The sequence below is a fragment of the Leucoraja erinacea genome, chromosome 5, assembly GCF_028641065.1.
Source record: "Leucoraja erinacea ecotype New England chromosome 5, Leri_hhj_1, whole genome shotgun sequence".
NCBI classification, from domain to species: Eukaryota; Metazoa; Chordata; class Chondrichthyes; order Rajiformes; family Rajidae; genus Leucoraja; species Leucoraja erinaceus.
This window is the reverse complement of record NC_073381.1, coordinates 10,315,385-10,329,354: the sequence shown is the minus strand read 5'-3', so window position 1 is coordinate 10,329,354 and position 13,970 is coordinate 10,315,385. Positions and strand designations below refer to the sequence as shown.

At 43.7% G+C, this 13,970-nt stretch overlaps 1 protein-coding gene across 1 annotated transcript in view; it reads left to right on the top strand.

The window, feature by feature from the left end:
- The window catches only part of adgrb3 (adhesion G protein-coupled receptor B3), a 711,502-nt gene that overhangs the window by 675,995 nt on the left and 21,537 nt on the right, over nt 1-13,970 (top strand). The window contains 1 exon segment of the mRNA XM_055635039.1: nt 8,422-9,071. Coding sequence (XP_055491014.1) covers nt 8,422-9,071 — 650 coding nt within the window.

The window sequence follows — 13,970 nt, the reverse complement described above, 5'->3', positions numbered from 1 at the left end:
CCTGGGGCAGATCAGCCAAGATCACGTTGAAAGGCAGGACAGGCCTGAGGAGCCAGGTGTCTAGAAACATAGAAACATAGACAATAGGTGCAGGAGTAGGCCATTCAGCCCTTCGAGCCTGCACCGCCATTCAATATGATCATGGCTGATCATCCAACTCAGTATCCTGTACCTGCCTTCTCTCCATACCCCCTGATCCCTTTAGCCACAAGGGCCACATCTCTCTTAAATATAGCTAATGAACTGGCCTCAACAACCTTCTGTGGGAGAGAATTCCAGAGATTCACCACTCTCTGTGTGAAAAATGTTTTCCTCATCTCGGTCCTAAAAGATTTCCCCTTTATCCTTAAACTGTGACCTTCCATTCCAGCTTCCTTGTGCTCTTGAACACTTCCTTTAGACAACGTTTCCTGCCAGTGTAAGGCCCAGTTGAGTAGAACACAGGATGATACGGGATCACGCTGTATGTCTCCTTCTCTGGCTGCACACTTGAGGTTGCTAAAATATTTCAACTTAAAAAGAATATGCGAGGGTCACAGGATAGAAACATAGAAATTAAGTGCAGTAGTAGGCCATTCGGCCCTTCGAGCCTGCACCGCCATTCAATATGATCATGGCTGATCATCCAACTCAGTATCCCGTACCTGCCTTCTCTCCATACCCTCTGATCCCCTTAGCCACAAGGGCCACATTTAACTCCCTCTCAAATATAGCCAATGAACTGGCCTCAGCTACCCTCTGTGGCAGAGAGTTCCAGAGATTCACCACTCTCTGTGTGAAAAAAGTTCTTCTCATCTCGCTTTTAAAGGATTTCCCCCTTTATCCTTAAGCTGTGACCCCTTGTCCTGGACTTCCCCAACATCGGGAACAATCTTCCTGCATCTAGCCTGTCCAACCCCTTAAGATTACGACATTCCTGTTTTATAAAGTCTGATGGCTGGCAGGAAGACAGGCAAGCAGACTATTGATAAATAGGTGAATAGATGGTGCTTAATGAAAACGAGCAGGCGTGCAACTCTTCTGGGAAAGGTGTTTGTGAGGTGAATGGATGCTGGCATGGGTTACTACAGTGAACCAGTAAGGAAGCTGTGGAAACGTTGAGTACAATGGGTAAACAAAGGTTCTGTTCACCACAACTTCTGTTCCTGGAACAGTATAAGTTACATCCACCATGGATGCTTGTGGATGGGGTCCTTCATGGGAATCCTTTATAATTCTGAATGTTGTATCTGAAGGATTGTAAATTTACATCTTGAAGTGGGTTGGAGAAGGTGGGGTGAGGGTTGTAGTCACTGTTATGATATTGTAACTGCATAATATCATCAAACATTATTTATATCCAGCCATGTTTCTAGGCTTCGAAATAGTAGTATTCCTCAAAGACCATGGACTGTTACAGTTAAGCAGAATGTTCCTCTGTACATGCGTGTTTAACATATTTCAAAGTAGCCGAGGCTGAGGAGTGACTTTATAGAGGTACATTAAACCTATGAAGGGCAAGAGAAATGTGAACAGTTTATGGTGAGGGGCAACTTTTTCCACACTGAGGGTGGTGTGTATATATGGAATGAGCTGCTGGAGACAGTGGCAGAGGTGGGTACAACTATGACATGCATAAGATCATGTGATAGGTGCTGAATTAGGCCATTCGGCCCATCAAATCTTCTCCGCCATTCAATCGTGGCTGATCTTTCTTTCCCTCCTGACCCCATTCTCCTGCCTTCTCTCCATAACCTCTGACACCCGTTCCAATCTATCTATCTCTGCCTTAAATATATCCACTGACTTGGCCTCCACAGCCTTCTGTGGCAAAGAATTCCACAGATTCACCACCCTCTGACTAAACAAATTCCTCCTCAACTCCTTCCTAAAAATAATTTAACTGACACCTAGTCTGGTACATGGAAGGGAAAGGTTTCATGGATAGGGGTCAGGCGCAGGCAGGTGGGACCAGCTCAGAGAAGCAACTTGGTCGGCACAGACATGTTGGACCAAAAGGCCTGTTTCCGTGCCGTATAGCCCTACGGTTCTGTGCCTCCTGCTTTAGAAGGAATTAAGAAAATCCAAGTGTCAGACATTGCCTGTGAAGTTGAAGGGCTTGTTCCATGTCAAGGCACGGAGTTAGACTGGTGTCCTCATCACACACAAGAGAAGATCACTCCTGGGTTCTGCAAGATTGCAAAGCATTTGCTGAATGCGTGCATTGTGATAGTTTTCCTCAATCAGGCACCCGGTGAGTGACTGGGGAGTGCAAGCAGTCAATCTCCATCCCATATGTAAAAACATATCTCTGCGCTTCCCAGCTATCAACGCCATCAAAGGATTTCATTCTTTCTGAATCATGTAATAAAACTGTTTCTAAATGAAATAATCACATAGTTTCAGTTAATAAAATTACTGAGGTTTTTACAAATTAGTTATAAAAAAACACATAACTTTTACAAATGGATCGTACCTTATTTTGCTCTTTCTTCCCTGCAATCGTTGATCCTCATTCGCTTGGCACAGAACAGATCTCCAGTTAGGAAACGCCAGCAGAGGTTGGTTGGCCAGGAAGTTCGGGATTTCCACGTTTGCAAAGGAATCCCAAATCCTGCTGACTCCCCGCTGAGCAATGCTCGTAGTTCCTTGCAGGATTGCCAACAGAATCTGAGCCAACATCCACAGTGGGTTTCAAGCTAATCAGTGTATCAGAGCCAGTATCCTATTGAAGCAGCAGCAGCAGCAGCTTTGGGTTAGAAAGGCCATGTAAATTAATACTTGAATTTGACCAAGTTTCCGATTGAAAATCGTAATAAAATATGCTAATTCATAAGTTCTTCTTTAAAACTTTCAAATTATATATTTATGGCCAAACCATAAATTGCCAAAATGTTCCCTTCTAATTTTTATATCACGCAAAGGCTGGGGAGCCCTCGAGCGTTAATTTTATTAGTATTTTTAGATTAATTATTTTCCACTGATAGAATAGAACTCCTGCACTTTGTGTCTTCTTCTGGGAAATTCCAGAGTTAGGAATACAAAGGTTGTGTATCACCATCATGATTCTCAAATTAATTATTGTCTCTTTGGGAGACAAGATCACTAAAACGGTTGCAAAGCACTCTGGAGGGGTGGGTGAACAGCAAAAGCTCAAGGTCCTTATCAGTAGTTGGATGAAGTTCCAAAAACTGCTTATGCAGTAAAGTCACAGTTGTGAGAAACTATGCCAGTTCAAAGTGAATTCAAGAGAATATTTTAGTCAATAACTCAACCTAAAAGTAGTGAGGCAAATCTGTACCTTAGAGCAGTACATTTGGTAGAGGGGATACCAATATCAGCGCAGACAGAGGGTTCAGGAGGAGATAGTGAGTCTTGGGAGGAACAATATTCCCGCAGATAGGAATGGTAATAGTCTCAAAGTGGCATGGATGATGGGAAGCAAACAGGGTAGCATTGGACATAAATCTTGTGTCTGAGCATTCAGAAGTGCAGAAAGCCTCGATAGATTTTAAAAAATGCATCAGACATTAAAGAGGGGATTAGTAAAGCCAAGCTTGAAAAATATATTGTCGACTAAAATAATTTACAAAATTCCAAAGAGCTAATAAGCAAGAATATAGGTAATGAAAGAATACAGTCTATGAAAGACCAAAATTGTAATGTTTGTGGAGGTAAAATATATGTGTGTGGTTCCTGATGAATATTTGTGATCAGCTTAATAATAGAATGTGGTAAAGGAGGAGTATTGAGAAATACTGGATGAGATGAACACACAAAGAAGGAAAGTATTAAGGCATTTAGCATCTTTGAAAACAGATTGGATGAAATGTATCTCAGCCACTGGAGGCCATGTCCATAATCATCCCAGTTGCTCTAGTTACAATTGTTGCCAGGAGACAAGAAAATAATTAACCTAGTATCATTGCTAAAATGGAGTAATGGATACAAAAGGCATTTATAGGACAGTCATATGATATCAGTGTAAGCAACTTATTGAGAGTAGTCAGCATGGCATTAGACTATAGACACTAGATGCAGGAGTAGGCCATTCGGCCCTTCGATCCAGCACCACCATTCAATGTGATCATGGCCTCTCGATTTGTTACTAACACCTATGAGAGAGAAGCGAGTGTCACCAAACTTCTGAATTCTCTGGGGTGGAACCCACTCCAAGACAGACGTGAAGTTCACCGTTTGACCTGTTTTTACAAAATGTTAAATGGTCAGCTCGACATATACTACAAGACCTACACCAACCCCAAACCAATTAGGAGCAGACGAGGGCATTCGATCCAATTTGTGATCCCAGCTACAAAGACAGATGTGTATAGCAATTCATTCTTCCCCCGCACGGAAAAGCATGGAATAATCTCCACCCTACTATAGTTACCCAACCAGATGCAACTAAATTTAAATAAGCTCTTTCTTCCCAATAACCCTTTCTGGCTTAATTCCTCCCTTCACCACCTCCAGTTTAAATTCCAGTTGGAAAATTTTGGAGGACCAAGTACCAAGAACCAAGAATCAGTACCCCGTTCCTGCCGTCTCCACATATCCCCTGACTCCGCTATCTTTAAGAGTCCTATCTAGCTCTCTCTTGAAAGTATCCATTGTTGAGCCAATGATTGCATATTTTGTGGAGGTTTGATAAAATTATGAGGAGCCTGGCATTTCTCTAAGTAGAGAGGCCAAAACCCAGAGGACGGAGATTCTATGTAAAGAGACTAAAAGGCAAAATAATTAAAGCTGACGAGTAATTTTCACCCTAAAAGTGCTTCGATTTCTAATTTAAGTATCAAAATGCAGTAACAGGAGAAAGTTCAATTGTATTAAGAAGTACTTGAATGAGCTAAAGAGCATTAAACTAAAGGCTACAGGCCAAGAATTGGAAAATGGAATCAGGCCAAAATGCCTTTTTATTGAGTGTGGACATGAGTGTGGACTAACTGAGTTCATTCTAAGTTGTAAATGCTTGTATTTTGAATTCTGAAATGTGTTCAATATAGAGAGGCTTGTTGAACTGATAGGCTGCGGGAGGATCACAGATGATAATCAGCTGGAGACTTCCTTGTCCATGTATGACAATAATCCCCCTGCAGGAACTATACATCAGGTGCATCAGTGCAACTCCAGGGCCAATAAAATCATGGGAGACCCCTTCCACCCCTGCAGCGGACTGTTCCAGCTGCTACGGTCAGGCAAACGCCTCCGTTGCCATGCTGTGAGAACGGAGAGGTTGAGAAGGAGTTTCTTCCCAGAGGCCATTCGGACTGTAAACTCCTATCTCATCAGGGACTAACTCTACTGAACGTTTTTCCTTCCAATATTTAATATGTAAAATAATATGTGTGTGTTTATGATTGTGTTTATAGTTTGTTTGTTTGTTTGTCCTTGTGCACAAAGTCCACGAGCATTGCCACTTTTCATTTCACTGCACATCTCGTATGTGTATGTGACGAATAAACTTGACTTGACATGACTTGACCTAATGTACTCGCTAGAATTTAGAAGATTGAGGGGGGATCTTATAGAAACTTACAAGACTCTTAAGGGGTTGGACAAGCTAGATGCAGGAAGATTGTTCCCGATGTTGGGGAAGTCCAGGACAAGGGGTCACAGTTTAAGGATAGGGGGAAATCCTTTAGGGCCGAGATGAGAAAAACATTTTTCACACAGAGTGGTGAATCTCTGGAACTCTCTGCCACAGAAGGTAGTTGAGGCCAGTTCATTGGCTATATTTAAGAGGGAGTTAGATGTGGCCCTTGTGGCTAAAGCAGTGGTTCCCAACCTTTTTTTTGGCCATGCCCCACCTAATCACCTCTAAAATCCTGATGCCCCCCCCCCACATGTGGTGATATATAATTGTGCATGAAGAGCGATGGCGCGGTGATTATGTAATAACTACACAATAAAGACCTGTTTTACCCCAAAAAAATTATTTACTCAAAATAACATCTGAAACATAAACTACATATGTTTACCTGATGGAAAATCCCAAAAAATAAAAATCGAAAATTTGGACCCAGACCTCCTCAGTCGCACTCAATTGCCCCCCTTAAAAATCAAATTGCCCCCCTGTGGGGCGTACGCCCCACGTTGGGAACCACTGGGCAAAAGGGATCAGGGGGTATGGAGAGAGGGCAGGTACAGGATACTGAGTTGGATGATCAGCCATGATCATATTGAATGGCGGTGCAGGCTCGAAGGTCCGAATGGCCTACTCCTGCACCTATTTTCTATGTTTCTAATGCACGAGATGCCATGGGGTGTGGAGTTAAAGCCAAGGAAACCATCTTGATCAGATAATACTGCACCGCAAGTCAGAAGATGCCCAGAGTTATGGAATTAGACTTGGTTTTTGACTGTAGGGTTTGAATTTTTACGGTTGACTATATCAGACTGCTAATTGCTTAATCATGGGTCACCTATGACCATTTTGATACTTCCCAGGTGTTAGGGAGGAGGATATTGAAAGGTACACTGGACATGATAGCTTTTTGGCCCGTCTGGAATCTAGGCTGATGGTGAGTGATTTACCCAGCTTTCTCAGCAGTTTTACGCAACGGAGTAGTTTGCCTCGTCGTTTCAGAGGGCACTCTTCTCTTCCAAGTAAAATTGCCACTTGGTTGGGACAATATTGCTGGATTTCCCATTGCTATCGGCTCTGCCTGGTGACACAAACTTACTTTCTAATTTTCAGCATTTCTGTAGCTCAGAAGCAAATGTGTGTGAAAGAAAGGGGAAATCAGGCACTTTTTTAAATGCCCTTATGCTTGCACTTTTCCTTTGAGCTGTTCACAGCCCTATCCAAAAGATTCATCATCTATGTCTGGATATTGGAGCAAGCCTGGGACTTTGGCAGCTTTATTTCCAGCATTCTGGTGTTTACAAGAATGGTAATACAAGAATGGTAATCCAGACTGATTCCTGGGATGTCAGGGCTTTCATATAAAGAAAGACTGGATAGACTCGGCTTGTACTGAGTGGTGGTGAATCTCTGGAACTCTCTGCCACAGAGGGTAGTTGAGGCCAGTTCATTGGCTATATTCAAGAGGGAGTTAGATGTGGCCCTTGTGGCTAAGGGGATCAGGGGGTATGGAGAGAGAAGGCAGGTACGGGATACTGAGTTGGATGATCAGCCATGATCATATTGAATGGCGGTGCAGGCTCGAAGGGCCAAATGGCCTACTCCTGCACCTAATTTCTATGTTTCTATGTACTCGCTAGAATTTAGAAGATTGAGGGGGGGTCTTATAGAAACTTACAAAATTCTTAAGGGGCTGGACAGGGTAGATGCAGGAAGGTTGTTCCTGATGTTATGGAAGCCAGAACAAGGGGTCACAGTTTAAGAATAAAGGGGAAGTCTTTTAGGTCCGAGATGAGAAAAACATTTTTCACACAAGGTAGTTGAGGCCAATTCATTGGCTATATTTAAGAGGGAGTTAGATGTGGCCCTTGTGGCTAAGGGGGTCAGGGGGTATGGAGAGAAGGCAGGTACGGGATACTGAGTTGGATGATCAGCCATGATCACATTGAATGGCGGTGCAGGCTCGAAGGGCCAAATGGCCGACTCCTGCACTTATTTTCTATGTTTCTATATTTCTAATGGTAGTCGAGGCAGATTTCATTCTAACATCCAAACGGGGGCAGGATATGTAAATGGAAGAAGTACGTTGCAGGTATACGGGCTGAATTGCCCTCACATATGGCCAGTACAGACTCAGTACGGAGTGGACTGGCCCCCTTCTGTGGCATGTTGCAATTGTATGTATGTTGGCTTCTTTTTCTTTGACCATGGTCATATCGGAATGTACTGTAACTATATTGGAACACACAGTGTCAGATCTGTACCAATTTCCACATAGTGAAATTTAGCCATCATTGAATAATAAACCTTGTAAAATGACATTATGGTGAAATAAGATGTGAAGTAAGTAAGAACTACTGCAATCCTTCAATTTCATGTTCTGTCAACCTGTTCTGTGTTATTTGTGTTCCTTAACTTCCGGCTATTAAATTGCTAATATAAGGAGAGGTATATATTAAATAAATGTGTTCCATCTTAATTTATGGGATTAAAGATGGATTTAAATTCAAACATTAACATATGAAGCATTATATTAAGCATCATCGATTAAAGTGACCAGAAGATAAATCTGTTTTTTGTTTCTAGCCACCAACCAACATGTTCTCACATTGTAATTCCAAAGGCAACCCCTGTACGTGGCACAGTTACATTCTAATTATGAGATTACTGTTAAGTATTAATGATCATTAGCTTGGAGTTATTGCCTTCGTTGAAGGAAAATGACTTGGTGAAATAAAATGAAACACAACGTGACAGTATGTTTAATGCACGAGACCGAACCACAAGGTCAATTAGAGGAATTTAGCAGTTGTTGAATTTTCATTTCTGACTGGTGATTCTTTGACCCACAGTCCTTCACAAGGATATGGGAAGCTGTCGAGCTGCTACCATTACAGGCGGCACCCTGTCAAGGATATCTCTGAACGATGATGAAGATGAGAAAGGGATGAATCCCAAAGGCATGAATTTTTCAACCCTCCCAGGAAATATGATTTCTAAAGTTTTGATACAACAGCCACCGACTATGCATGTGCCAATTGGAATGAATGAGTTGACTGAGCAGTGTATAAAGAAGGACAACTGTGAACTGCGACGGACAGTCTACTTATGCACTGACGACAATCTACGAGCTGGGGACGCTGAATTGGCTCAGGCCCAAGAGAGGATGATGGAGAGTGACTACATTGTCATGCCAAGAGGCTCTGCAAATGTCCAACCTATCATTAAGGATGAAAGCAAATTAAATATCAGCATGGAAGGCATGCCACACGATAGGTTAATGCATTTTAAGGTTAACCCTGAATTTAATACAAGTGCGCCCATGATGGATCACATCACCTTCAATTTAGATCAACATCTTGCCGCACAGGAACACAAACAGAATATACCATATGAATCCCGGTCAGCTGCAAAGAACTTCATTGTTTCAGAACTTGATGAAAATAACACTGCATTATCAAGGAGTGAAACAGGTTCAACAGTATCCATGAGTTCTTTAGAGGTTAGTAGGTCTGCATCAGAACAACACAGAAAATGTGAAGGTACACCATAATGCTGGAGAAACTCAGCGGGTGCAGCAGCATCTATGGAGCGAAGGAAATAGGCTACGTTTCGGGCCAAAACCCTTCTTCAGACTGAGTCTGAAGAAGGGTTTCGGCCCGAAACGTCGCCTATTTCCTTCGCTCCACAGATGCTGCTGCACCCGCTGAGTTTCTCCAGCATTTTTGTGTACCTTCGATCTTCCAGCATCTGCAGTTCCTTCTTGAACACAGAAAATGTGTGTTGGTGATGTCCGTGTGATGATCTCCCATTGAAGTGGGTTGTTTGATGTGCTTGTTTGTAGCAGATAATGTGTTGTGTCATATCATGGTGGTTGCATTTTAATGCAATATAAGCTCTATTTTAGTCGTCAAAGCCCTCGGAATGAGATAACCAAGTAAACTCTGTAAATCTTTAAATAACGTTTGCCAGAACTGACAGTCAACATTTCACCTTTTCTAGAATTATGTCTACATATTTCCATTATCTGTAATAGCATCGCTTCTGAAGTGGCAGGTAAAGAACACCATGTGAATGCATTAACTATCATCCACGAATATTGCCAATAGAAGTACACTGACTCTTCTAAAACAGACAGCGGATTAAACAGATTGGGTAACCTGTGTCAGATCATTTAGGACATCTAGAATTTAGGAGATTGAGAGGGGATCTTATAGAAACTTACAAAATTCTTAAGGGGTTGGACAGGCTAGATGCAGGAAGATTGTTCCCGATGTTGGGGAAGTCCAGGACAAGGGGTCACAGCTTAAGGATAAGGGGGAAATCCTTTAAAACCGAGATGAGGAGAACTTTTTTCACACAGAGAGTGGTGAATCTCTGGAACTCTCTGCCACAGAGGGTAGTTGAGGCCAGTTCATTGGCTATATTTAAGAGGGAGTTAGATGTGGCCCTTGTGGCCAAGGGGATCAGAGGGTATGGAGAGAAGGCAGGTACGGGATACTGAGTTGGATGATCAGCCATGATCATATTAAATGGCGGTGCAGGCTCGAAGGGCCGAATGGCCTACTCCTGCACCTAATTTCTATGTTTCTATCATTGTTGGAGAAGGTTATCATGGGTTTTCTAAGTGTAATTGAATTAATCAAAAAAAGGATGAATTGAAGATGGCAGAAGACCCCAGGGTCTGAGCTGTACATGGTGGTTCCCTGTAGGCCTAACCAGGAACCTTCAACTGTCCAACCAGCCCATCCCTTGCTACGACACAGGAGGTGGCCAAAGGTGGGATTCCCAGTCCAAGCCGGATTCTAGTTCCTAGACTATTATATTTAATACCATGCCTACTGTTGGTCTTCTGTAAGCCTAGACCTTGAGTAGACCTGGTTCCCCATAGCTTCCTCCCATCCCAAGAGTACAAGTTCAGAATTAAGACTTTCTCCTTATCGGGTTCTGGCCATCAAATATGTGTGCAGGCTTCTTCCCTGTCAAGAGAACATGAGGTGGGAAAAGATTACAACAGAATATATTATAAATTGTAGAGAATAGCTTGATGTTGCATGTTATCATCTGTACAAGATGTTTAAGGATCAAATGCGATAGTTTGTACAAGTTATTCAATTTGCAATTTTAGTGTGCACGGGATACCTTTAAATCACCTGTTTCTGGATTGCGGGGTTATTGTGTGGAGAGGTCTAAGAACTGCCTGTGGTTCCGTGTAGTCCCCCTGTGAGTCTGTGGAAGCTTGCGAATCCTACACAGACGCAGAGGTCTTGATCCTGTGCACAGCCATTTGCTGGGAGTTTCTGATTGCACTCCGGCACTGCCTCCTCATGGAGTCCAGTGGTGGAGTGTGCACTTCCATAGATTCCCAGCACCTAGATAAGGAACTGCGATTGTGACCCCTGCCTACTGTAAGGAGAGCAGATGCTCCCGTGATGAAGGGTAAGTGCATGATAATTTACCTTTGCAACATTTTAATTTTGAAATCAAATTGAGTTCATTGCCGTTGCTTTCCTCGATTCTGTTTATTTTTACGTCTTTAAAGGTTTGTATGTATTTTTAATTGCTTCTGAATGTCTGCGAATGACTTTAGCTCTGGCCACTAACATGTGGGTACGTCTTCCATTTAGCATCATGGGTGACTCCCTGTGTTGCACTGGGCTCTATTCTGGGCTGAAAGCTGGTCTGAGCTGGGGCCTATGCAGGGCCGGGCTATGCTATGACTGGGCTGTGAGAGGTGCTAGGCTGGAACATGCTGAGCTGAGTTTAGTGGAGGTCTACAGGGCTGGATAGAGCTGTGCTAAACTGAACCGTGGGCTGTGCGGGGCCCTGTGATACTCCAGACTGAACACTATCGCCAGTGTGTGGAGCTCCGTCCGGCGCGGTCAGTTTGGCTTGGAAGCCGCGGGCTCCGGTGGGAAGGCGGCCGTTCCTGGCACCTCAAGCCGCTGGGGGTTTTCCCGACGCCGGAGTACCATCACCCGGCGAGAACATCGGGCGCCGTGGCGGCGACTGTGGAGGCCTCAATAGGCCCGACTTTGGGTGGACAAGAGAATGGGGACTGGACTTTGTGCCTTCCCCCACAGTGGGAATCACTGTGGGGGGATGTTTGATGTTTGGTGTTGAATTTCTTCATGAATACTATGTTGTATTTTTATTAGTGTGCTGCAAGGACATCTGAATTTCCCCTGAATAAGGGGATTAATAAAGTTTAATCTAATCTATTGGGCTGTGTAGGTCCAATACTACAGGGATCCAATGAGCTGTGCTGGGCACAGTGCAAGGCCAGACTGGTGTATATTGGGCTAAGCTGGGTATGGGCAGCACAGTGGCACAACTTTAGACTTGCTGCCTTACAGCGCCAGTCTCAGGTTCGGTCCTGACTATGGGTACCGTCTGTACAGAGTTTGTATGTTCTGCCTGTGACCACGAGGGTTTTCTCTGGGTGCATCGGTTTCCTCCCACACTCCAAATATTGCGCTGGGTCCATTGCTTGATCAGTATGGTCTATATTGGGCTGTGCCCTGTTATGAGGTTTGTAGGTTAATTGGCTTTGGTAAAATTGTAATATTGTCCCTCTTGTGTAATCTAATGCTAATGTATGGGGCGATCGCAGGTCGGTGCAAACTCGATGGATCGAAAGTCCTGTTTCCACGCTGTATCTCTAAAGTCTGTGCTAGGCTGCACTAGTCTATCTTTGGCTATGGTGGAACCTGTGCAATATTGGAATGTGTGTCGGAAGGAATTGCAGATGCTGGTGTAAACCGAAGATAAACACAAAAAGCTGGAGTAATTCAGCGGGACAGGCAGCGTCTCTGGAGAGAAGGAATGGGTGACGTTTCGGGTCGAGACCCTTCTTCAGGGATGTGTGATGGCCGTTGTGCTAGGCCAGATTAGTCTATATTGTGCTGTGCCCTGCCCGGGTCCAGGTTGGACTGCTTTAAAATGGACAGCGCTGGACCTTGTATTAGGCCAGACTGGGCTGCACTAGGCCTGTGCCAGACCAGACTGGTATATACTGGGCTGTGCTGGGTCTGCGTTAGATCAAACTGGTCTATTATTGGGCTGAACAGTTATGAGGTGTGCTGCAATGGGATTTGGGACCTTAGCAATCAACCAAGTTGAGAGAATTCACAGCAGAGGACTCACTCCATTTAGGCTGTGGGCCGAGGAGCTTTATTCTGCAGTTTTGTGACCCAAGTCACCAAACTACATTAAATTTTCACATATTGTGTAAAAAAAATTATATAAATCACCCCTGAAACTCGATATGAAGAAGACTTGCACATTTTTATTAAATTAGAGAAAAAACGGAAAAATCTCGGGTATTTTTTAGTCCAATCAAAGAACGTTTAACATTGAGTTGTCTGCCAGTTGGCCAATCACGCGCTTTGTTTCAGGCTAGCACACAAAATGGCTGAGGGGGCTTCACTGATGCCTGTTTTACTGGAGATTCCGATTTGTTGTTCTGTGGAATAAATGTCGTGGAATCTTGCAGCAGGTAATTGTATTTAGTGGGAAAAGCATTAAAAAGTGAAGCCGCGGTCTCAATTAATAAGCAGCCGATTCGCGAACGCGGAGCCGCGGATCATCTCAGCGGGCGGGGGGGGGGGGGGGGGGGGGAGGCTGTACATAGTGCATAGGAGAAAAACGGAGGGATACCGATCGCTATTTATAGGCTTCCATTGCAGTGAGAAATGGTCAGATATCCCTCCGTTTTTCTCCCGTTATCGGGGTCTGAAAACGGCCGCTATAGACGGCACTATGTACAGCCTTCCCCCCCACCCTGCCCGCCCGCGGAGATGATCCGCGGCTCCGCGTTCGCGAATCGGCCGCTTATTAATTGAGACCGCGGTTTCACTTTACCGCGAGTACCTATGTCCCGCGATCGGAGCACCTTTTCCCGGTAAGTTTTCGCAGGCAGCTCCGAGATTAGCTGTTAAAGACTTATTACTCTACAACAGGCTGGCATTAGTGACAATGTTTAATTGACTGCGTTATTGAAACATATAGTATAGGCCCTCAACTTCATGAATGAATGAAGTAAGTGAATGAATGAAGTAAGTGAACGAATGAATTTATTCACATTATAAAAGGGTGCAATTAAATTAATTAAACTCCATACAGATAGATTTTCATAAATTCAGACTTTTCATCTTACCTTTTAGTTAGAGTTGGTTCCTGACTGTCTTAATCTTTGTGTTCCAGGACCTCAACAGGGGCTTTGCTTTCAAGGCTTTCTTCCAATTCTTCAACTTAGCAGCACTTTCTTCAGCCTTATTAATGCTTTTCTCACTAAATACAATTAACCTGCAGCTTTCCACAACATTTATTCCACAGAACAACAAATCGGAATCTCCAGTAAAACAGGCATCTGTGAAACCCCCTCAGCCATTTTGTGTGC